The sequence below is a fragment of the Triticum dicoccoides genome, chromosome 4B, assembly GCF_002162155.2.
Source record: "Triticum dicoccoides isolate Atlit2015 ecotype Zavitan chromosome 4B, WEW_v2.0, whole genome shotgun sequence".
Lineage (NCBI taxonomy): Eukaryota > Viridiplantae > Streptophyta > Magnoliopsida > Poales > Poaceae > Triticum > Triticum dicoccoides.
The window spans coordinates 525,446,129-525,469,842 of record NC_041387.1 but is presented as its reverse complement, the minus strand read 5'-3'; the positions used below and the strand labels follow the sequence as shown (position 1 = coordinate 525,469,842).

At 45.7% G+C, this 23,714-nt stretch overlaps 3 protein-coding genes across 4 annotated transcripts; all 3 read left to right on the top strand.

Annotated features, from left to right (window-relative positions):
• Positions 1-771: 771 nt before the first annotated feature.
• On the top strand, positions 772-6,178 carry LOC119291235 (tyrosine-specific transport protein 2-like). Its single transcript, XM_037569957.1, has 3 exons — positions 772-2,215; positions 3,569-3,665; positions 5,684-6,178. The coding sequence occupies exons 1-2, from the start codon at positions 849-851 to the stop codon at positions 3,660-3,662; spliced, it is 1,461 nt and encodes a 486-aa protein (XP_037425854.1). The 5' UTR covers positions 772-848; the 3' UTR covers positions 3,663-3,665; positions 5,684-6,178.
• Positions 6,179-6,842: 664 nt separating this feature from the next.
• LOC119291232 (plant intracellular Ras-group-related LRR protein 7) lies at positions 6,843-11,748 on the top strand. Of its 2 annotated transcripts, none has more exons than XM_037569955.1 (9): positions 6,843-7,098; positions 8,668-8,737; positions 9,129-9,175; positions 9,302-9,311; positions 9,631-9,716; positions 10,051-10,141; positions 11,032-11,117; positions 11,254-11,340; positions 11,441-11,748. In XM_037569955.1, exons 1-9 carry the CDS (start codon positions 7,000-7,002, stop codon positions 11,552-11,554), a joined length of 690 nt encoding a protein of 229 aa, XP_037425852.1. In that variant the 5' UTR covers positions 6,843-6,999; the 3' UTR covers positions 11,555-11,748. The 2 variants fall into 2 exon arrangements, with proteins under 2 accessions (XP_037425852.1, XP_037425851.1); XM_037569954.1 differs by having other exon boundaries at positions 6,849-7,098; positions 9,302-9,410.
• Positions 11,749-11,903: 155 nt separating this feature from the next.
• LOC119291234 (B3 domain-containing protein Os03g0212300-like) lies at positions 11,904-13,549 on the top strand. Its single transcript, XM_037569956.1, has 4 exons — positions 11,904-12,428; positions 12,588-12,870; positions 12,960-13,081; positions 13,175-13,549. The coding sequence occupies exons 1-4, from the start codon at positions 12,345-12,347 to the stop codon at positions 13,424-13,426; spliced, it is 741 nt and encodes a 246-aa protein (XP_037425853.1). The 5' UTR covers positions 11,904-12,344; the 3' UTR covers positions 13,427-13,549.
• The last annotated feature ends 10,165 nt before the right edge of the window (positions 13,550-23,714 follow it).

Here is a 23,714-nt window from a genome sequence, read left to right as displayed (position 1 = left end):
CATTTGCCATTGGAGAGGTTTTAGATCTGCCCCGTCATATTTAAATCGAAGGGAGTCCCAAACATGACGTGCATTGCACGTACAACAGGGAGAGGTTTTTGAGAGAATTGCTCTTATAAAAAAAGAAAATGCTTGGCTTCAGCTGGCGGATTGCATGCAAGCATCCGCCGTCTCTTCTGTGCGACAGGTGTCACTGATCCGCTATAGTGAGTTTCTTTTCTTAGAACACAGTACAGACGCCGACGCTCATATATACGCACATACATTCATCCCTATGAATACACATGCAAGTCCTACACCTATGAGCACCTTCGAGAGACTGAGCCGACATATCATCTTGAGATTAACAAAGTCATTGCAAATGCCTCGTAGTCGACAGGAATATCTTCTCCCACTAAACGCGCATCGCTGAAAATCGTGAAAAAATCCAAGAATAATCCCGATTCTATAGTGAGTTGCTGCAGCAATATCTTTGTTGCAAAAGAGTTGTAACAAGACCTCTGTTACAGAAATAAAATTAAAAAATTACAACGAGATCTCTGTTGTCAAAAAAATTGCAATAAGACCTCTGTTGCAAAAAAATGCAAAACAAATTTTGTTGTAAAAAAGATATATGTTACAGATTTTTTTGCAACACGTCCTGTGTTGCAATTGCAATGGTGACTCTCGGCGGCTCAGTCAATCAGATCCGACCCACGCGTCCCAGCGCCAAATAAAAAATAAAAATCACCTGCCTACCCAATCCCTCTCTGAGTGTCTTCAGCAGTCAAAGAAGAACTCCAAGCCAGAGTGTTTCACCTTGCAATTGCGGAAGAAAACTACCTTTGACCTGCCAAATTGCAGCAGCCATGTTCCTCTGCTGCCGCCGCCACCTCACCTTCTCACCGCTCACCGCCGTGCCCTCTCCCAGTGGACACCGCCCTCTCAAGCCAAGAACGCTCAGAGCCCCAATCCTAGCATCCAAGAACCCCCCACCACGGCCATGGCCACTGCCAAGGCGGCAATGGCGGTGGCGGTGCAGCAACACCGATGCCGCCCAACCGCCACCCGTCGTCGAGGCCAGTGTGTCCGGCGACGGCGAGAAGAAGAGCTTCTGGGCGGCGGTGAGCCTCATCATCGGCACGGCGGTCGGGCCAGGCATGCTGGCGCTGCCGTCGGCCACCATCCGCTCCGGTCCGGTCCCCTCCACCGTGGCCATCCTGCTCTCCTGGGCCTACGTCGTGTCTTCCATCGTCCTCGTCGCCGAGCTCAGCTTCGCGGCCATGGAGAGTGGGGGCGTGGACGAGGTCAGCTTCACAGGACTTGCGTCGAGCACCTTGGGGGCAACCTTTGGCGGTGTCGTTGCCGTCGTCTACGCTGCGCTGAGCTTCTCCCTGATGGTCGCCTGCGTAGCCGGCATCGGCTCGCTGGTCTCCCAGCTCTTCCCCGCGGTGAATCCGGTCTTGGCGAACGCGCTCTTCCCGTGCTTCGCCGGGGTGCTCATCGCGTTCTTCCCGTTCAAGGCTGTCGATGGCGTCAACCGCGTCCTGTGCGGCCTGATGCTCGTCTCGATCACGTCGCTTGTGGTGACAGGCGTCTCCGTCGGCCGGAGCAGCATGCTGAATTCGCTTGGCTACGCGTGCTGGAGCCCTGGTGCCATCTTGCCGGCCATTCCGGTCACCGTGCTCACGCTTGGGTTCCACGTGATCACGCCATTCATCTGCAAGATTGTAGGTGACTCGGTGTATGATGCACGCAGGGCAATTCTCATTGGGGGTGCTGTACCATTGGTCATGGTTTTGTCATGGAATGCTGTCATTCTAGGATTGGCAGGTGCGACCGGCAGTGCAAGGTTCGATGGCCCTATTAAGCTTCTTCTCTCGGTGAATCCAGCAGCATTGGCTCCTGTTCGAGGCTTTGCGTTTGCTGCATTGGCGACGAGCTTGATAGGATATGCAGTCAGCTTCCCGAAGCAGTTGGAAGACACTTTGCAGTTGATTGTTAACAGATTTTCTCCGAAGCAAGGAAGTGTGGAGTTGTCCAATGCTGGTGGTGGTCATGGCAGGAACGAGGTGGTTCTTACGTTGGCAGTGCTGATCATTCCCATATTTATTGTATCATTCTTCTCAACAGCGTTTGCCAAGGCATTAGATTTTGCCGGGATTTATGCAAACTGCTTCTTGTTTGGGATCCTGCCTCCTGCAATGGCCTGGATTCATCGGTCACGGAAGAAGAGGTAATGTTCACTAGGCCATATTTCTTTTAAAGAATATACATACTACTGTATATAGTTAGCAGCATTGGTAAAAAATATAAAATCCAAACCAACCACCAATGGTCATATATACATGCTGAAATAATGGGAAAATGAAGTGTAGAGTAGTACTTAAATATGTAATCAGGGGTGCTAATTCATGCTCAATGCCTTGGCTAATATCCGTCGGCATTGCTGAATGGGGACTAAGTAACTTAATTAAGTATTTCTTGAAGTGCTCACAACTGTCTGATGTTCAACAGTTCCGTGTTTGTTTAACTGACTCAAATGGCTCCAATTCTTATCAGTAAAGATAAAATGTTGATTGGTGCTAGTCCCCTTTTATACTTCACGTTTTGAGACCTTCTGCTTTGTGCCATCCTTGTTTCCACAGGAAAATCCTGATAACTGATGTGTTCCTTCTGCATTAATTAGATGAGTTTAGCATGTTTTCTAGCAACATTTATGTATAAAGTTCGAAGTGGCTGGTTCTATAACTTGCAAACAAAGTATGAATACTCTGGACCTGTTGAGTTTCCACACAGCTACAGTTACTTCTTTTCATGATATAGCTTTATATGTTCAACTCAACATAGAGTAAATAGGTCTGCAGCTCTTTGAATGTCAAGAAGACCACCAAAATTTATTGTAACGTAGAAACTTTCTGGCTATAGTATCTGAGTTTGCATTCAGTATATGTGATTTGGGAAGATAAAGTTATGGAGATAGTAAAAGTATAAGGCTGTAAATAGGGAAATTGTCTGAATGTCTGTGCCCAGACCCTCCAGCTTGACCAGCAAACAATGTAGTTCAACACTGCTACACTTTTTTTGTCTGAAACCATGCTGCCCCTTTAAAATTTTCTACAGGACATTTAGTACTACTCAGATTAGCCTGACAATAAGACATCTCAGGTTCTTGCATAATGCAATCACACACTTCTCCGGCCCTTTCCTCTACCTCTTTTCTGGATGTGAACATGTCATTCTTCTAAACAGACGCTGTATAGTTTGTGGAACCACTAACGATTTATCAGTTTCAGTTATGCAATCGTTTGTCTTTGTTCGTTCTGTAGTTAAACTGTCGATTTTTTGCCTCCAGCTTTCAGAGCACACGATGGCCTTTTTGTCATTACGTGTGTGAGTAGAATCATGTAATATACTAATTTATGTGATAGCGGTCATTTTATGTGCAAGAAATATTTAATCTTGTGAAGGATGATATAATTTATTATATAAGAACTTCAAAAGAGTAGGTTAGCATCAATATTTTGAGTATCTAAACTGTAAACTTCCATTTTGTTCAACATTTTTGTTTTGCTTCTTCATCCTCCAGGTCACCTGGTTCATGTGAAGATATTTTGCCTGGTGGGAATGCTGCTCTCTTGGTACTTTTCATCGTTGCGGTTATCCTAGCATTCCGGCATTAAAAGGTAAGCATATGAGGTACACATTTTTTTCTTATCATACAGCTCATGAGTGCTGAGCAAGTCACAAATATAATTCTTCAGAGTTTGACCAACTGAAGTTTCTGTTTCATAATTTCCATGGGTGTGCAAATTAAAACCGTGAAGTTATCATTGCAATTGTCTGCAGAACTAACCAGTGTAATCAAAAGACTTCTTCCAGTAAAATTAGATTGGAAAACATGCGTAGTACAAATGAAAAAGTAAATTCAATATTGTTGAGCTTGGATGGTAAAATTCCCACTTACCGAATTATCCACAAGCCAGAGAAACTTTTTTTGACGGATTCTCTTGTGACTCCTTACCGCCAAGGCTACTTCATGCAGTGTTTAGAGCAACATTCGGTCAGACCAATTTTTTAGGAACCCTTGTGTCTGGTGTTCTCTCTTACCATTGTTCTGACAACTTTGATTCATTTAGGACTTCAAGGTCACTAGCTATGTTATTTGTACTGGTGATTACTATATCAGTAAACTGGGTGTCTTTATATATGTCTATTACATCAAGTACATACTCAGTACATCTCTGTAATGTTGATCCAGGCCTGACCATCGTTCCATCAAATGAGCGAAAGAAGTCTGTTTTGGGAGAGCAATTAACCATCTTGTAGTTGATTGGTGCTTGAAAGCTCGACTATATTGTCCTCACCATTAATGGGTTTATTTTTATTATGTACTCCCTTCGTAAACTAATATAAGAGCGTTTAGGTCACCAATTTAGTAATCTAAACGCTCTTATATTAGTTTACAGAGGGAGTAACTATTATTTGAAATAAAAATGATGCTGTATCACCAAACTTTTGTCGATAAACTAACCATTTTGGCCATGTTGATGGACAGTGGCAGAGGACGGTATGAAATTTTGGTAGGGTGAAATCATGATCGTTGTTTTATACATACTAATAAGAGTATTTGATGTTAGATTTATGACAACAAATCCGTGTAGAAACATATTGAAATGAAATTAGCACATGCAAAAATACCTCACCAAGCTTGTACTACATTTTTTGACATTTCATCGATTTTTAACTATATGAAAGCTTCGTTGATGTTTAAGCGTAAAGGAATGTCAGTAAAGCCTAGCCTGATTAACTCTCATGTGCCTTAAATGTGTAAAGCCCAGCTGCTCAGGCCCTGATATTTCGCTCATCGGTCGTCTATCTTGTGTCCTGGTGACTTTTGAGTCAGCAAAGTTGCCATCCTGAGCTCAAGCTGGCCTGTGGCCATGGCATAGAAGCAGAATAGTAGGGAATATTTACTACACCTGTTAGGTCGGGCGGCTGCCCTACCCCGCCCTATGTGTCCCTCCACCACTGCTAATGGGTTTGGATGGCCAGAAAGCTTGGTAGCTACTACCTCTGTTTCTAAATATAAAACGTTTTTTTATGCATCGACCCAGGTCTAAACTCATGGTGCAGTAGTTTTTCTTGTGCAACATAAGACTAGCCACAGTGGGAGTAACTTCAGCAGTAACATCAAGTCCAACTCAGCAAATTTGCTTATGTGGCAGTGAGTTAATGAGGAGAGAGGTAGTTATAGTAACTTAGCTAGTTACTGTAACATCACATGCCCCGATGCAATATGAGTCTATAACCTAATAAATGAAGCTTTGCATTTCACCACACTTATGTTACTACCCACTATGAAGGTAGTAACATAGTCTAGGGATATGTGTATGTTACTAGTGTATGTTACTCACCATTGTGACTAGTCTAAGACCATTTTGTGTAGCTAGAAAGGCTATGTCTGCAAATATGCTTGGTAAGGGTCTAATAATTTTTAAATGATTATTGAGTTAATTTTTTCCAGATAAGCTTGTATGCATTTTGACTCCTGGAGAAGTATTGAACAATTCTGAGGTCACATTCTAATTAGCTAGTTTGCTCAAGTGTGCTGTACCCGTAAGCATGAATTAAATGCGCTAGTCCTTTGATATGATTGTTGCCTAACCCAAAATCGCGTGCCTTATCTCATATCTTGTTCTAGGTGACTACCCTGAATGTCCATGTTTCCAACCCTACTGGACCTCGTTCAGCTGCATACGGATGAGTGGTGCAATTTCACTTTGGTCAAGAATGGTGGTGCGCCATTGCTAACGATAGAACATCACCTTCATAACCGGACCGGAGAAGATGGCACTTGTGATTTCTAGCTGCCATGGATGGAGGGAGAAATGGTAGCCGAGCCGATCATCCCCTATCGCAAAAGGCAAGGGTGCCCAAATGAATGGACGTCTTAATTGATTTTTCATATTAGATATTTTCCTTGTACAATGGGCAAGTATTCAAAGATAAATTGACAATTAAGATGACCATACAAAACTACAAGATGATTTTGTTTTACAGTTGGTAATCCTATTGTTAATTCACAAAACACACCCAAGAGTTTTTGTTTAATCAAAACTAGCTGGTTACAATTTTCAAAGCATTCTAGAGACATTTAAAAAATAAAATCAGATGAAACGGTAAGAGCAATGGAGTCAATGAAGATGCCCGCACTGTTTGGCTCATGCCGAAGATGGCATACTCTTTTCAGTTGTTGCCGCGTAAAAGAAGTGTGATCAGCTGGGATTTTCGGACACTCTACAGAGAGCAATTGCAAATGACAGATCAGGATCAGTCACCATGGAGTTTTTAATAAAACTCAGTGATGTTGTTGATGGGCTCCCGATGGCAGAACTGGCGGTAGTTGCAACATGGTTCCTCTTGTGGCAGCGCCGTCAGCTGGTAAAAAGGCCTTGTGATCCAAACTCTGGAGAAAACATCGATGCCCTTAAAAGTTTTTGTAAGCCAATTGGGTATCGGATGAATTAGCCAGACAATCCTTTAGCTCGAAATCTTCTGGTTCTTGGGATGTTGTGATCCTTGACTTTATTTGTCATCTTTTGATATACGATATGGCATATATGGGAAATAAAGTCTAGTTACTGTAAACAAAAACTGGAAGTGTAGAATTGCAAATTTACAAAGAGGCAATCTTGTCTGTTCATAATAATAAAAAATAATCAAAAATTGGTCTGTTGCCTGCCACTGTCAGTCTCATAGATAACCGTTTGACAAGATCGAGATGCCAGGTAAGCAGCACGGGGACCCGCAGCCCTGCGGGGAGAGGCACCCAGCGGTGGTCCCAGCTGACAGCGAGTGGACGAGGTCAAGGCAGATCCCGCCGGCCGCCCCCAACTGCCTCCTCGCCGAAGTCGTCGCCCGCCCCTCCCCCTGAAACAAAATCTCTTCCACAATCGGAGGGGAAAGCATCTGCGAGTTTCGCCCTCGCGCGGGCGACGGGCGGCGGCGGCGGCGGAGATGGGCTGCTGCAGCAGCCGGAGCTCGGACTCGCCGGCCACCCGCGTCACGCGCTGGCGCTCCACCGGGATCGTCGCCCTCCGGGACGCCAAACTGAAGGTTATCCTCGCCCACAGCCCCCCCTCCCCTTTCCTGTAAATTGACATTTTGGGGGCGTCCACCGCATCAGCTCCCCTGAATGTCGGATGATTATACGTTTAGAGTACGAGCGACGATGCTTTTCTGAGTGATGGTACATCGCCCGTTTGGTTAACTGGTTGAGTATCCATGGAGGATTCCTAGGTGGAAGGAAAGCGCAATTTTGCCGATATAAAAGTTAAAAGTATGCCATCCTATGTGGTGATGCACCAACTTGGAACTGTGTTGCTTTTCTTTTGGCTGAAATAACCTTTTAGCTGACACGATAAACAGATAAGCATTTAACTTGCCACCTTTAATGGCTGGTTTTAGTCATTATATTATAAGAAATGCAACCTTAGGAAGATTATCATACTTGGCACTCCAAAATTGAGCATTCTGGGAACTCTAGAGTACTGCTAAAGGTATGCCTAAAATGTACCCATGTGTACCGATGTTACTGCTGCAAGCCTGCAACGATGTACTTCTAAGTTAACATTTTTTTAAATCAAAAGGCTATCTGACAGTTTCATTGATAGATGATGAGAAAAATACAAAGTTACAAACTGCAGGTAAGCACCTGTAGCTTGAAAGCGGATGAAAACCAAAATGATGAGTATCCTTGAAAACCAAAATGGTGAGGCTAATGAGGTAAGCACTAGTTGTTTCACCCAGCCACACAGAGGCCCCAATTGTGTTGGCAGGTGTCGTGCCCTGGCCAACAGCCAGGCGTTTGCCTCGTCTTTTTTATTTTTAATTCTCGGAAAACGCATTGATGGAAGCTTCTTTTGTCTGAATCATACGCCTGCTTCTCTGCTCGAAGCTTCCCAAACTACAAGCATTAACAGGACCGAGAGCGCTTACTGCCAGTTGAATGTAGCTCGTCAATTAGGGAGGCAAACCTCCAGTGTACCAAGTAATTTTCCCTGAAGGAGTGAAGCCGTCATAGCAGCAGCTTGTCCCATAACTGCCACACGAATTGGTTTCTAGCACATAGGTGGGTGAACAGTTTTCGATGCATAGAGGGCATATATAGGTGCTGGGCTATTGGCTTGCTAGCAGCGGTCTGCTGTCAGTATTCAATTTTCTAACCACACATGAAGACGCCACTCTGCTGTTGATGCCCAGACCTTCGAAATCTCAGCTTCACATTAAGCCTAGGAAGAATCCTGTATGCCTAAGATGATGAGCAATACCCGCATGTGCGTGAAGTGTGAACTTCCAACAGAAGGTGGTGTCTGTGTTGAGCGCTACCTTCTGTACCGCTGTCCATGGCCTTCTGAAATCCAGCAAGGAGCCAGAAAACACATGGCTCCTCAGGTCAGCAGCACAAGGGCTTGATATCGGTACTGGTTCACTAAATGAAATCCATATGGTGCTTACTCAGTTGTTTTTCCTCGTATAAATATTTCCTATTAGATTGTTCTCATATTTCAAATATTTAGCTTATAAGTGAACTTATTATGTCTACATGAAAAAGGGTGCTTTTCTGCACTTCTTACTGTAACATTGCACTTCTCTTCCAGAGTTGCTTAATATCATTCCATGCAGGTGGTACCACATGAAGTTCTGCAAGTGGGAAATTCCCTTAGAACTCTGGATTTGACAAATAACAAGATAGGTAATCAGAAATTTCAAGTAGTTATCTCCATTCAGGGTGATAGACATTAATGCTTGGTATTGTCTCACTTTCTTGTACTTAGTCAGAAAGAAACTGGTTGGAAGTTATATGCACATTTATTTTTCACTTCACAATGTGAGCAATTGCTTTATTTCAAGCCAACTTGCTACAATTGGACCCTTTATTTTCTTGCATTTCTTTTTCTACCAGTTTGTGGATACAACTTATCCAAAACCCGTGCTGGGCAAGATTATTTTAGCATCTTACTTGGGCTGAATTCCTTGTTCTGAATAAGCTGTCTTGCCTGAAACTGCATAAGCTGTTTTCACATCTTTGATGTTTGTAATTGTATTTTCTTGAGCAACGACAATTCGTTCTTTTTATTTTGCAGTTGAGGTTCCCCAGGAAGTTGGTACCATTGTGAATATGCAAAGGCTGGTAAGCATTCTTAGTAAAAATCGTCCTGGAATTTTTTAGAGATGTGTATTTGCAAGCAACGATTCTTCCATTTGTTTATTCTCAGTAATGGCGGCTTGATAGTGATGTTTTCTCTTGTTCCTGTAGGTTTTGGCTGGTAATTTGATTGAAAACATTCCAGCTAATATTGGATACCTGCGGAACCTTAAAATCCTCACGCTTGACAGAAATAGGATCACTGTCTTGCCTGAAGAATGTTAGTTCATACATCTTATATATATTATTTGTAAGAATTGAAGTGAAACAAGCAAAGTATTACCTAGGTTTATTATTTTATTAGTACATAACAAAGGTGGCCTAGGCTCTAGTCTAAAACCTTGCCCTAACAAGGAGTTAGTACAGAGTTATGACTTTCATACCATTATTCTACTAACTTTTGTTTCCGTTTTCTCACATGATCTTTTTTTCCCATTCAGTGGGTTCTCTGTCAAATCTTCAGCAGCTTACAGTTTCTCAGAATTCTTTACTGTGCCTACCTAAAAGTGTTGGGGATTTGTGCAATGTAAGTTTTTTATTTGGTTCAATATGCCAAACTTAGCCTATCTCCGCAAAAGACTTGTTTTCAAGCATGTCTCATTTCCGAAAATCATAAAGATGCAGTCAGTATTGATTTTTGTTTCACAACAGGAGTATTCTTTGTTTTCTGTTTTGTCAAAATAAGTTAATTTATGAAATTGATTCAGTGTGCATTTCATCATTTTGTATCACCATTAAATATTCAAAAGCGTATTTTTTTTGTAATGGTCAATGCCCTAGTGTTATCCTTTTTTGGTATTGTGGATCTATGTCGTGTTGTTGTCAATAGCTTACCATCATTTTGTGTTTGACTGATGCAGATGCTGCTACTCAATGTATCTGATAACAAACTAAATGCCCTTCCCGAATCAATAGGAGGCTGCAAGTCCCTGGAAGAATTGCAGGCTAATGGTAAAACCCGCTTGTTTCTGTAATACTACTAGTCCTATATAATTTGAGTTTCCTGTTCTCCGCTTTTTTGCTTGCACTAGTAATCGTGGCCACTGGCCAGGCAAGGTACGTTCCGACTAATAAATAGCACAAGAAACATGGAAATGGTAGAGCTTCCATAATTTGTCAATACGGGATATAAGAAACATAAAGGTGATACAATTTCGATAATTGTCCATACAAAATCAACAAAGTACATCTGTACCTAGTAATTTCAACACTTCGCAATATATACAAAGAAGAAAAATATAGAACTGGAGAAGGCAAGGCACCAATCACAGCAGAGAAATCAATACTAAATCAACATTTGGCACAGTGATCATCGACATTACCTTGACATTTGGCGCAGAGATCATTGATATTACCTTCTCAGAGCCTGAAAGTGGTATGGATCAGCTCAACTAGCTGTGCTCTGGATGAATGAAGGAACCGGTTAATCAACTTAAGATTTGCTTACTATCATTATTTTCATGTTAATGGATGTATGTTTTTGATGAACTTTTCTTTCATAAAATTAAGAACTTGTACCATTTATATAAATGAGATGTCTAGAAATGTAAATGTTGATTTACTAATGATTACCATGCTGTGAATGTTATCTTGCCTTCTTGCCTACAAATGTTCAGGACGTTAAATGTCGATCTAGTAATGATTACTTTGCTATGAATGTTATCTTGCCTTAGTGTCTACAAATATCCAGAAGTTTAAATGTCGATTAAGTAGTGATTACCATTTGCTAGTCTGCAAATAATTTACGGTTGTCAAATCACTACCTCTTAGGATAATGCTGTTCGGCTTTATGTGTTGAGCAAAGCTACCTCTGGCTAACCTTCATGCTAAATAATATTCAGGAAATACAATCGAAGATGTGCCCTCATCAATTTGCAACCTTGCTTGCCTCAAATCTGTATCATTGAATGGAAACAAAATTCGTCAGGTATGTGCCAGTGAATTTATTTGGCATCTTTGACTATCTTGTGCACTTTATGTACATATTGTCCATGCCATTATGAAAGAAGAAGCAATTAAGGAGCCATCCATGATCCATCCTCAAACTCCTTTTTTGGCTGCAGCTTCCCCCAAACTTGCTGAAGGATTGCAAGGCTCTTCAGAACTTGTCACTGCACAGCAACCCAATCTCGATGGACCAGTTTCAGCAAGTTAGTGACATGAGGACGCTACAGATTCCTGCAACTGAATCAACACTATTTTAATTTTAATTTTAATTTTAATCCTAATTCCCTTTCTCATCTGTTGCAGATGGATGGATTCGGGGAGTTTGAAGCACGCAGAAGGAAGAAGTTTGACAAGCAGATTGATTCAAATGTGATGATGGGCTCCACAGCCCTGGATGAAGGCATTGATTTATGCTAGTTTTGCGAGTGAACTTATTTTTTCCTCATTAGTCGGAAGTAATTGTAATCTTTGTATATATCAGTCTCCCCACAATCTGATTCGGTAAAGAAGTCAATAAATACAAAACATACAAAAATGAGTAGACTGTCTCTTTCATGTGGATCTACAGTCATTGACTATCAGCATATTATGTACTCTCCTGTCTAAGCCTACACCATCTTATTTCTATTGGCCGAGCACTTTCGGTGGCAGCAAGATTTGTCTGCAATCCTATGATGGTAAAGAAACATTTGTCTTCCTATCGCTGGCCTTTGAAGTTCTGGTATAGTATTCCCTATATGGGCAAGGAGACAGTAGGCCTGATTGCACATGAGATTGCTGAGTTTATTTTCAGTTTAAAATCTGTTGGTTTCTTATTCGGGTATGTCCCGCCATGTGACTGCCTGTATTGCGGATGATTATACAAATACGTTATTTCATTTCCTGTATATGGTGGGGTTGAAAGGTGTTTGGTACCGCCTCTGATGTTTGATTATGCCCTTGTTGCTAGGCCAGTTAATTAGGAGCTCACAATACATAGGCAGCCCACCACTGGAGCTCGACACGTAATGGCTGGAGATGTTCCTGAAGTAGCCCCAACAAGCCGTATTGCTGCCGTCTTTCTACACACGTGAATAAAGCAGGAGGAATCTGTTGTTACATCGCTGCTTTTCCTTCCCTATATGATTGCTTCACACTATTGAGAGGAGAGGGCAGAGGCAAGGAGGAGGAGGAAGAAGAAGAAGCAGAGGGTTTTGCTACGACTACGATGGAAGAGGAGAAGGCCTTTCCCATTGACTCGTCAGGTTTCGAGTTCTTCATCATCATGCTCTCCAAGTCCTTGAAGAAACTGGTACGTACGTTTCTGGGTTCTACACCGTGATGCTTGCTCATTGGGCTCTGGGTTGGTACTTTGGTTTGGTTGGTTCAACACTTGTTCAATTCCTTTTTTTTTTTGGAGGAAAAACACTTGTTCAATTCCAACTGCTGCTTGACCCACGCCACGTCGCAGAGGCTGCCGGACAAGTTCGCCAAGGTGCTCGCCGGACGTGAGCCCCGGGAAGTGAAGCTGCGGGAGGCCGGCAGCGGGCGCCGCAGCCTGTGGGACGTGAAGGTGGTGCTGGACGCCGACGGCCACATGTACCTAGGGCGCGGCTGGGAGCAGTTCGCCCGCGCGCACGACCTGCGGCTCGGCTACTTCCTCGTGTTCAGCTTCGACGGCGACGCCGTGCTCACCGTCAAGGTGTTCGACATGAGCATGTGCCGCAGGCACTACCAGCGCGACGACGATGCCAGTACGCGCCTCTTCTTGCTCCGTCCTTCGTCTCGCTTCTCAACGATTGGTAAGAACAAATTTGAAGAAGGCTTTGTTGCATCTGGCCAGGCAGCGGGAGCAGCAGCGACAGCAGCAGCTCGGCGGAGACGGAGGTCGACGACGCTCCGACGTCGCAGTTCACGATCAGGCTGAGCGGCTGCAACTTCCTCGAGAAGCAGCAGCAGTATCTGGTGAGAGCTAGCATTCGGGCTCGATCGTTACCCGTCACGCGTCCTTATGGGTTACGTAGCAAACTAATTTCGGGCTCGATCATTTCGGTGCAGAACGTGCCGCTGGAGTTCCATGAGGCGCACGGGTACGCGCAGAGGAGCAAGGTGCTGCTGCGGATGAGCGGCAAGTCGTGGCCCGTGACCCTGAAGCACACCGCCTTCAGGTACGGGTGGCACCAGTTCCTGGTGGACAACCGCCTCACCGTCGGCGACACCTGCTTCTTCCGTGCGCTCCGCGGGAGCGACGGCGAGGACCACGAGCTCAAGGTGCAGGTCCGCAAGCTGGACGGCTCCTTCGTGGAGTGATCGGTGCGGGCGATCAAGTGTATCAGCCGTACGGCGTTGGCGTGCTCATCACCGGCATGCATGGCACAACGATGAGGAGAATGGAGTTGTTTACTTTTTCCAGTAGTTGTTTGAAGCTTTCGGTTCGTATGTTCTGAATCCTGGATCAGTGCCTTCTGATGCTAGTAGCAGCAGAGTAACTCTATAGAGAATAAACCGCCTGACTATGTGCCCCCTCGTGTGCAAAAATGATGAGATTGTCCGCTTAATTTCTTGTCTGAAATTGTCATCTTTGTACAAGTGTAAGAATTTCAGTTTCACGTTTACACATGCATGGCTTGCTTTGCCTACACAAGGACCTCATGCTCTAAACTGAGGCCATCTTACTCTTACGATATGGGTTTACAAGAGATGGACAATAATCTGAATTTCGTCGTGCAACGAAGAAGAAGAAGAAACCGGCCTCCTCGCTAGCTCACATCCGCGTTCAAATCAGGAATCAGGATCCACTTTTAGTGAAGTGAACTGACGCAAACGGCGACACGACGGCGCCACTTTCAGTAAAGAGGTATGGCTACGGCCAGCTCCTGTAGCTCTCTCGGCCCCTCACGCTTGATCTGATGCCTCAACCTGCATGCAATGCGTTGTCGACCCGTCACCGCCCCTCTCGGGCAGCATGAATCCTTCTCTTTTTCTGTATTGTTATTACAAGCAAATTACTACTGCTCGATCCTTGAATCAGCGGGTGGATTTTTGGTGCTCCCCAGGCTCAAAGGAAATATTCAGATGGCACTGCAGCCGTAAAAACAGCGCTATGACAGGTGTCAGTCAGGTGAGTTTACCCGCAACAAAAGAAAATAGGTGTCAGTGCTAAGGTGATTTAACCACCGTGTAAAAAATGATCTAACATTGTAAAATGGAATCCCCACCTCCAAGTAACATTTTTTTCAGCTCACATAGAACATCACTGCAGTGTTTTTCCGTTGTCTGTAAAAGAGGTGCAAAATACTGCAACATTTTAGACAAACAATGACTCAATGCATGCCACAATTCCTTGTTGGCTCCGTCAGGTCATTGAGATATAACCGCAAAAAAAAAAAGATCATTGAGATAAACTCGTCATAAAATATGTAACAATGCAAAAAAAAAAAAAACCCCTCAACTCGATTGGACATATGTCACAATGCTAGTCGCCTCCAACACTGGATGACATCACATTAAGACCCAACAATAGATGCCAACACATAAAGAATACTTTAGGAGACTTGATTACTGTGGCCAAGGCCAGGGGCGAGGGGACCCCAGATCTCTTTAGGAGACGGTTACATCCTCGACTTGCTAATCAATGGGAAGAGGTGAAAAAGATGGTGAATTCCTGGGTGATCTCTGATGAACCTGATCAGGTCGTTTGGAATCTTGGTAAAAACAAACGCTTCACCCCCAAATCCATGTATAAGCACCTGGAAAGCCGCCTTGCTGGATGTAATTATAGGTGGATCTGGAAGGCTAAGCTACCTCTCAAGATCCAAATTTTCCTCTGGCAATTATTTCAAAATGCGGTGCTGACTCGAGATGTCATGAAAAAACGTAATTGGGCTGGCAACCCGAAGTGTTCCTTCTGCCAGAACAGGGAAACTTCCCAACATCTCTTCTTCACCTGTCCGGTTGCGAGGGTGGTTTGGAGAACGGTTGGTTGCGTGTTCGGCACAGATTTGTGCCCTAACAATCTTTGGCAGTATTTCTCTTGGTGCTATGTGTATTGGCCTGATGGGGCTAGGTTTTATACCTTTGGCTTGACTGCGATCTGCTGGGCCATGTGGTTATGTCGTAACAGGGCCACCTTCGAGGGCAAAATTTTGAGAACTCCTTTTGATGTAGTCTTCTCTGCTTGTGGTTACATGAATTACTGGGCAGGTCTTATGGTGGGAGCCGAACGAGAAGCGATGGAGCGCGGTGCCAAGATGCTCAAGACTAATGCAGCTGCCATGATGAGGATTTGTGCAGCTCCAGCGGGATCAGCAATGGACTGATGGGGATGCAGCCGTCACTTCCACCTGCTTTCTCCCTCCTCCCTCTACTATGGCTGTTAGTGTCTTGATACTTGTTTTCTTTTGGTACTCTCGCCCCTGCGTGGGTCTTTGCCTGGTGCTCAAGTGTGAGCCGTTCCTCCTGTGTATGTGGAGACTACTTTCGACCCCCTCGTTTTGCTCTGGTTAGGATAGGTGGTTTTAGATGGCACTGGGTTTTCGCCCCATGGTGAGCTGCTCGATGACGAGTGCTTGCAGTGGGTTTCCCAGTGGTGTCTCGAACTCGCTTTCCCCTTTCCGGTCTCCTTATGACGCTGAACTATGTATTTCTGTTATGTCATAGTAATGGAAAGGGGTAATGCCCGGTTTAAAAAAAAACAATAGATGCCAACACATAAAGAATACCACCTTGGTATGCATAATGAAAAGCGCCATATGTGGTAAATGGTTATGTTATGTCAAGTAGGATTCATTGACGATAGTAAATATGGCGCCGATTATTATAAAATGTTCATGAATTTTACAACATGGAATTTAAATGTTCGTTGTGGCGGTCTTGTACATTATTTTAAAATGTTCATGAATTTAAATAAACTTCACAGGTTAAAAATTGTTCACAACATGGAAATTATATTAATGAATTATAAAAAATGTTTAAGAGTTTTGGAAAAACATGAATTTTAAAAAATGTTTAAAATGGCCGCGGATTAAAAAAATCATGAATATGTTTTTTCATGAATTTTTAAAATATTAACAAAGTAGAACAAATGTTCACAAACTTAAATATGTTCGCAAATTAAAAAAATCATAAATATGGAAAATGAATAGAGGCCTAGGAGGGCTCCATAGTTTTTTTTTTCTTTCAAACTGGACCTCATCTGTAACGGTCTGATGGGGTCATTCGTAGAAGCAAAACCAACACGCCGCGGTCTATGTAGTGCATATTATATTGGTGATTCTTTTCTTGGCCGATTTGTCATCCGACTTTATATTCTGGCCGATTTTTCTATTAAAATGATTCCTATTATTTTAGAAAAATAAAATTGCAAGCAAACGCGCAGGTCCGCACCCCTTATTGCATAGGCGAATCTTTTATCGGTTTGGAGCCAATTTTTCTTGTTTCATCCATTTTTTCTACTGAAATACTTTGATGTTTTCTAAAAAATATTCAGGATTTTTTAAATTTCAAAAAATAATCACCGGTTTTAAGAGACATTCACAAATTTAAATATTCTTTGTTAATGTAAAAATTGATCATGAATATGAAAAATATATTAACGAATTCTGAAGAATGTTCATGAGTATTCAAAATTGGTCAAAAGAATCTAAAAATGTTCATGGATTAAAAGGCATTTGTGAATTTTTTTTCATGAATATGAAAATATATTCACAAATTTGAAATTTTTCTTAAAATATAAAAAAATCGTCAATTTGAATATGTTCCATAATTTCAAAAAATATTCAGAAAATTTATAGATGATTTAAAATGTGAAACGAAAAACTCCATAAATATAAAATAATAATTGATGAAGAAAAAAGAAGAAAAGAAAGGAAACTGGTAGAGGAAAAAGAAAAGAAAGAAATAGAATGGAACCTTCGCAAACAAGAAGGATCGTCCTATGACCGGCTCAATAGCGCAAGTGGGGTTCCGTGCTTGCTCGACGGACTGTGCCTATGCACGGAATATGAATTTCTATAATAATTTTTAAAAGAACAAAAAATAATTAATTTCATAAGTAAAAAATGGCGCGGTAAAACATGTGTTGCCCTCTAGTATAAGTTGAAACTAGCAGCGCTGGCCCACGCCCCCTAACCATCTGCTTATGCCTCACAGTGATAAAAAAGGCATTACTTAACAATTCCTATAGGGAGGGTAATGGAAAGCAAATGAGGGCATGTAAGGATGCTTCTTAACTACTCCCTTTGTTTACTTTTATAAGGCCTTGAAGACAATTAAGACAATGTACAAAACAGTTCATTTTTAGCTGTCTAAAATGACTTACAAAAGTGAACGGAGGAAGTAGTAAGTTTCTATTTTTGAAAAACTGGAAGAGATCAGCATAACTAGTCGATTGCAGACTGTAGCCTCCTGACAGCTTGTGTGCATTAACCAATTGCAGAGAAGAAGTACATCACCACAGGCGTGAGGGCAACCCCTATTCATTAGTCAGGATAACATGCATGAGCCTATCTATGCACTATACAATATTAAAGCTAGTTTTATTCCCCTCAAACTACAGTGTGATAAAAAATAAAGTCTTGTTCACATTCAGAAACAGCGTCACAGCAGCTGATAAAAATGTGAGCTCGTGTGCGCACCTTAAACCCTAGACGTGATGCCGCTGACGCAGCTGCCCGGAGCTTCATTGCGAGGCTTGAGCCATGATATGTTGCGAGCGAGGCAGGAAAGGCGTGCAGGCGAGTGCCGCCTCGGCCGGACGTGCTGCTGGTGCTGATACGCTGGTTGTCAGCGCCATCTAGGCATACCCTGTAAGGGTAGTGAGAGTGGTGGAACGATCTATTGACTGTATGCTGTCACTCAGGTTCGATTACAAGTTTGGATACACGAATTTGAGGGAAGGAAGGAGAAGTAGTAGGGAGACTAGGTTTCGTGCCGCCACCAGGTTCGTGATCCACCGGATGCCGATCCACTCGAGGCTGCGGCTTAAGTACAAACACGGGCTGGGCTCACTGGGTCCACTCTGGCCCAGTGTTGCGCCAGTTGGGCTTCTTGGTGCGTGACGGCCTTTGGGCAGCCGACGAGCGTAGCGAGTCGCTGCTGACCGGGCCTTGCTTGTCAGTGACGGAAGGTGCGCTGACATCCCCTCCTCCTTGGGACGAGGCTTGCCCCCAAGCCTCAGCTCATGGAAACCGCGCTTGCAGCGCGAGCTTGTCCTCCCAAGTGTCTTCGAGAGCAGCTTGATTCGACCAACGGACTAGGACCTGCTCGATCATTGAGTCATTCTTCTTGCGTCAACGGTGCTGTTGGACGGCCACATGCACGACAGGAATATCAGTAAGGTGTGGAAGGTCAGGCGAAGGGTGCGTACCCGGGCGTAGGCACTAGCGCAGTTGAGACACATGGAAGACTGGATGGATTTGAGAGCCCGCTGGGAGCTCTAGTTTATAAGTTGCTTCATTGATCTTGGTGATCACTTGAAACGGCCCATAATATTTGAAGGATAGCTTGTGGTTTGCCCTCCTGGCCACTGACGTTTGTACGTAGGGTTGGAGTTTGAGGTAAACTTTGGTCCCCCACCGAGAAGGTTCTTGGCGAGCGACGTTTGTCTGCCCGTGTCTTCATGTGCTGCTGCGCCCGATGCAAATGTTGTTGCAGGAGGTCTTGAATCACCGCTCGCTCCTCCAGCCAAGACTGGAGGGCAGGGACTTGACACCCATCAGTAGGCGAGATTCCCCAAATCCGAGGTTCATGACCGAACATAGCTCGGAATGGCGACATGCCGATGCTTGAATGATGCGAGGAGTTGTACCAAAACTGTGCGAGGGGAAGCCAATGACTCCAGCGATTGGGGCATGCGTGGACGAAGCAGCGCAGATAAGTTTCCAGGCACTGACTGACTCTTTCGGTTTGGTCGTCCGTCTGGGGGTGGTTAGCAGAACTCATACGCAGGTCTGTGCCCGCGTACTTGAACAACTCACGCCAGAAGTGACTTGTGAAAACCGGGTCGCGATCAGAGACAATGGAGCGCGGGAACCCGTGGATCCTGTAGATGCTCGACATGCAGAGGAGTGCCACCTTAGCCGCTGTGTACGGGTGAGCTAGGGGCAGGAAGTGGGCAAATTTTGTGCGCTTGTCCACGATTACCCAGATGCAATTGGCTTTTCCCGACTGAGGCAAACCGTTGATGAAGTCCATGGTGATCATGTCCCATGGCTGTTGAGGAATTGGCAGGGATTCCAACAAGCTCGGAGACGCTGACCTGTCGGGTTTAGCTTGCTGGCAGACAGAGCAGCAGCGCACATACTGCAGAACGTGTGCTTTCATCTTGGGCCACGCAAAAAGACGCCTGATCTGCCTGAAGGTGGCCGGAAACCCACTGTGCCCTCCCATGAGGCTGTCATGCAAAGCAGAGATAATCTTTTGCTGCATCACTGTAGTGCCGCCCAGCCAAATCCTCCTGCAGAATCGCAAAATCCCTTGCTCTAGAGTGAATCTTTGTTTGGGGTCTTCTTTGATGGCTAACTGTTCCAGAAAGTTTCTGAGATTGAGGATTGTTGTGATAGCTGGCAGCCACATCCTCGAGCCAGCTGGGGCAGCATGTGATGATGTCAAACAGGAGATCCGGTGATTGCGCACTGGACAAAGCGTCTGCGGCTGTGTTTTCCAAGCCTTTTTTGTAGCGGATGACATATCGGAGCCCGAGCAGTTTGGTGAAAGCTCGCTGTTGCCATGGGGTAGTCAACCGTTGCTCTTCAAGGTGGATGAGACTCTTCTGATCCGTATAGATAACGAACTCATTGTGTTGCTGGTAGGGTCGCCACTGGTCCACGGCCACCACAATGGCCAGGTATTCTTTTTCATAGGTAGAAAGCTCGTGGTAACGCGGGCTGAGTCCCTTGCTCATGAATGCAATAGGGTGTCCTTCTTGTTGCAGAACTGCCCCAAAGCCTCGGTCGCAATCATCTGTCTCAATTGCAAATTGCTTACTGAAATCCGGCAACGCTAACACTGGTGTGGACACCAACTGTTGTTTCAGGAGAAGAAAAGCCTGTTTGGTGTTATCGGTCCACACGAACGGCACGCCTTTCTTGAGCAAGTTGAAAAGAGGCCGGGCAATGATGCCGAATCCACGCACAAATCTGCGGTAGTACCCAGCCAATCCCAGAAACCGGCGCACCTTCTTAACACCCCCCGGTGTTTGCCACAATTGGACTGCTTGGATCTTACTAGGGTCAGTGGACACCCCCTGACAGCTGATGACGTGCCCCAGATATGACAGTTGCTGCTGTCCGAACTCGCACTTGGATTTCTTAACCTTCCATTGGTCACGACGCAGCAAGGTGAGGACCTGGCGCACGTGGTCCAAGTGTTCTTCCCAAGTTTTACTGAACACAAGTATGTCGTCGAAGAACACCAGCACGCAGAATCGCAGGAGGGGATGCAGGGTGTCTGTCATCGCTCCATTAAAAGTTCCGACCCTCTCGCGAGGCCATACGACATCACTTTAAATTCATAATGGCCTGAGTGAGTTTGGAAAGCTGTTTTGAACTCCTCGCCCTCGGCCAATCTGATTTGGTGGTACCCCGCGCGTAGGTCCAATTTGGAGAACCAACGCGCGCCGTGCAACTCATCCAGAAGTTCTTCGATGATAGGCACTGGGAATTTGCTGACTCGAGTCATCGTGTTGAGGTGTGATAGTCGATGCACATCCTCCATGTGCCGTCCTTCTTTTTAACGAGGATGACAGGTGATGAAAAGGTGCTTTGGCCGCGTTGGATCACACCAGACTTTAGTAGTTCCTGCACTTGCTGCTCAATTTCAGACTTCAGTTCAGGTTTATGGCGATAAGCTCGGATATTGACTGGTTGCGCCCTCGGCATCAATGGTATTGTGTGATCACAAGCACGCCGAGGGGGAAGCCCGTGCGGCTCACCGAAGACATCGTCAAATTCAGCCAGTAAATGCTTCAGCTCTCGTGGTTCTGTTTGCGTGTTCCTCTGCTCCTTGCTGATTGGGTACAACAAACAGATGTGCATGAGCGACCCCTGGCGATGCAGTTGCTATAGTTGAGCACTATTGATCACATGACAAGTGGTTGAATTTGATTCACGACCAAATAAGTGAGCCGGACCCTTAGGTGTAGGGATTTGCAGGTGCTTGTTCTTCCAGTCGGCTGTCATGGGGCTGTGTTGCTCTAACCAATCCATCCCAAGTATAGCATCATAGACTCCCAGCGGTAGGATTTTCATATCAGTGACGGAATCGAGCCCTTGCGATGACCACTGACAGAACGGTATGGACTCTGTGCAGAGGAGTTCGCCACCATCAGCCACCTTAACCCGTGAGGGTCGAGGCAACGGAGCCGAACCCATCAGTTGATCAGCCAGCTTCTTGTTGATGAAAGATGTCGAACTACCACTGTCCACCAAGATCAGCACCTCTCTATCATGCATGGTGGCCAATAGCTGGAAAGCTTTGGGCGAAACGTCACCGTCGAGAGCTGGTCGAGAGATGGCATGGACTTGTTGAATGTCCCCCTCACTGTCGTTGATTGAATCTGCCCCTAGGAGCACGAGCATCTCTTTGACCACATGCAGCTGGATTGTGCTTGGGCAGATGTGCTCGGGCCCCCATCGCTCGCCGCATTTGAAGCATAATTCATGGGCGCGCCGGTAGTCCCGGTGAGCTTTGACCTTGGATGTGTCCGCTAGCGCAGCGTCAGTGCCGCGGCGGTCTGCAGCTGTTGTGGGCACCGTCGCCGGTTCGGGGTGGGCTGGTGGTGGAGGCAGGGGAAGCGCCAGCCCTGCACGCGCCGGCACGTCATGTGGCCGCCGGCTGGTGGATGTCGCACCATCAGCCACTTCTTCCTGGAGCAGCGCCAGGGCACAAGCAGTGTCCGGGTCCGGTGGCCTTTGAACTAACACCACAGCTCGGATGTCCTTCCGGAGTCCCTCCACAAAACGAGTGAGGAAATAAATTGAGATGATTAATAATGGACTCAAATTGCTCAATGTAATCTGCGATTGTAGTTGTTTGTCGAACAGTGTAAAACTGACGGATCAACGTTTGATGTCGATCACGGCCAAAGCGTGTGCACAAAAGGGCAGTGAATGACTCCCAATCGAATTCTGCAGGCCGTTTCTGAATGGATTGTAGCCAAATTGACGCGGAACCAGAGAAGTTCAGCGCGGCCATGGGTACCCAAAACGACGGCAGAATAGCAAACATGGTGAAATACTGCTCGCAAAGGGTTTTCCATAGTTTTGGGTTGTCGCCCGTGAACTATGGGAACTGGACGGAGGGGTGCGCTTGGCCGAGGCCGCTGAGCAGCTGGCTAGCGTGCGCGAATGGGGAAAGAGCAGGAGGTGAGGGGGCGGGGGTGTCGTACTGACCGTTTGCCGGGGGCGGTGGCGGCGTCTGGAAGGACGCCGCCGGTGGCCCCCGTGGGATGTTGTAGACGCCGTGGCCTTCGGGCCCTTGCAAAGTTGCTGCCGTGCCAGACGCGGCCCTGGTGTGGATGCCGGCTGTCGCAGGCGATTGTAGGCTCGACGAAGGCGCCTGGTGGAGCACCATCTCCGGAGGCGGCGGCGACAGCGAGGTACGTTGGAGGACCGCCACCGCTTCGGACAGATCGGTGACGCGCCGCTCAAGATCCGGGCGCCACGCCACGAGGTCGTCGATCTTGGAGTTGGAGGCATGGATCGCGGCGGTATGCTCCTTGAGAGTGGTCTCTAGGCGCTCCAGAAACGACTGGACGGATGGATCCATGGCGATGAGGCGGATTCGCACTTGGCGCAGGGATCTGGTTTCCATAAACTGTGCCAGACCGACGGGGGGAAGACGTGAGATTGGTCTCTGATACCAGATGTAAAGGTAGTGAGAGTGGTGGAATGATCTATTGACTGTATGTTGTCACTCAGATTCGATTACAAGCTCAGATACACGAATTTAGGGGAAGGAAGGAGGAGCAGTAGGGAGACTAGGGTTCATGCCGCTGCCAGGTTCGTGATCCACCGGATGCCGATCCACTCAAGGCTGCGGCTTAAGTACAGACGCGGGCTGGGCTCACTGGGTCCACTCTGGCTCAGTGTTGCACCAGTTGGGCTTCTTGATGCGTGACGGCCTTTGGGCAGCCGACGAGCGTAGCGAGTCGCAGCTGACGACCGGGCCTTGCTTGTCAGTGACGGAAGGTGCGCTGACATACCCACTGTCGGCCTGTTCATCGAGGGCGACGGACACCAGCGTGTCGGCAGCCCCGTGCAGGAGAGGAGATCGATGTGGGTCGCCGGCGATACTACTGCCGCCATGTAACGGTGGTCGATGGGGAACAGGAACTTGGGCGGTTTTGAGCAGTACTAGTACAAATGCCCGTGCGTTGCACCGGGCAAAAAATGAAATATAAGCTGCTCCACATGCCATTATGCAATATTTTTTAACTATTTTTTGCAAATGTCAGAAATATGGTTACACTGAGTATTTCTTTTTGTATGATGAAATTTGGACGTCATAAATAAGACTACATGTCCACTGATCTTCTAAGACTTCTCACTGCACTTGTTGAAAATTTACAACACATGACAACATATTCGGCAGCAGGGAA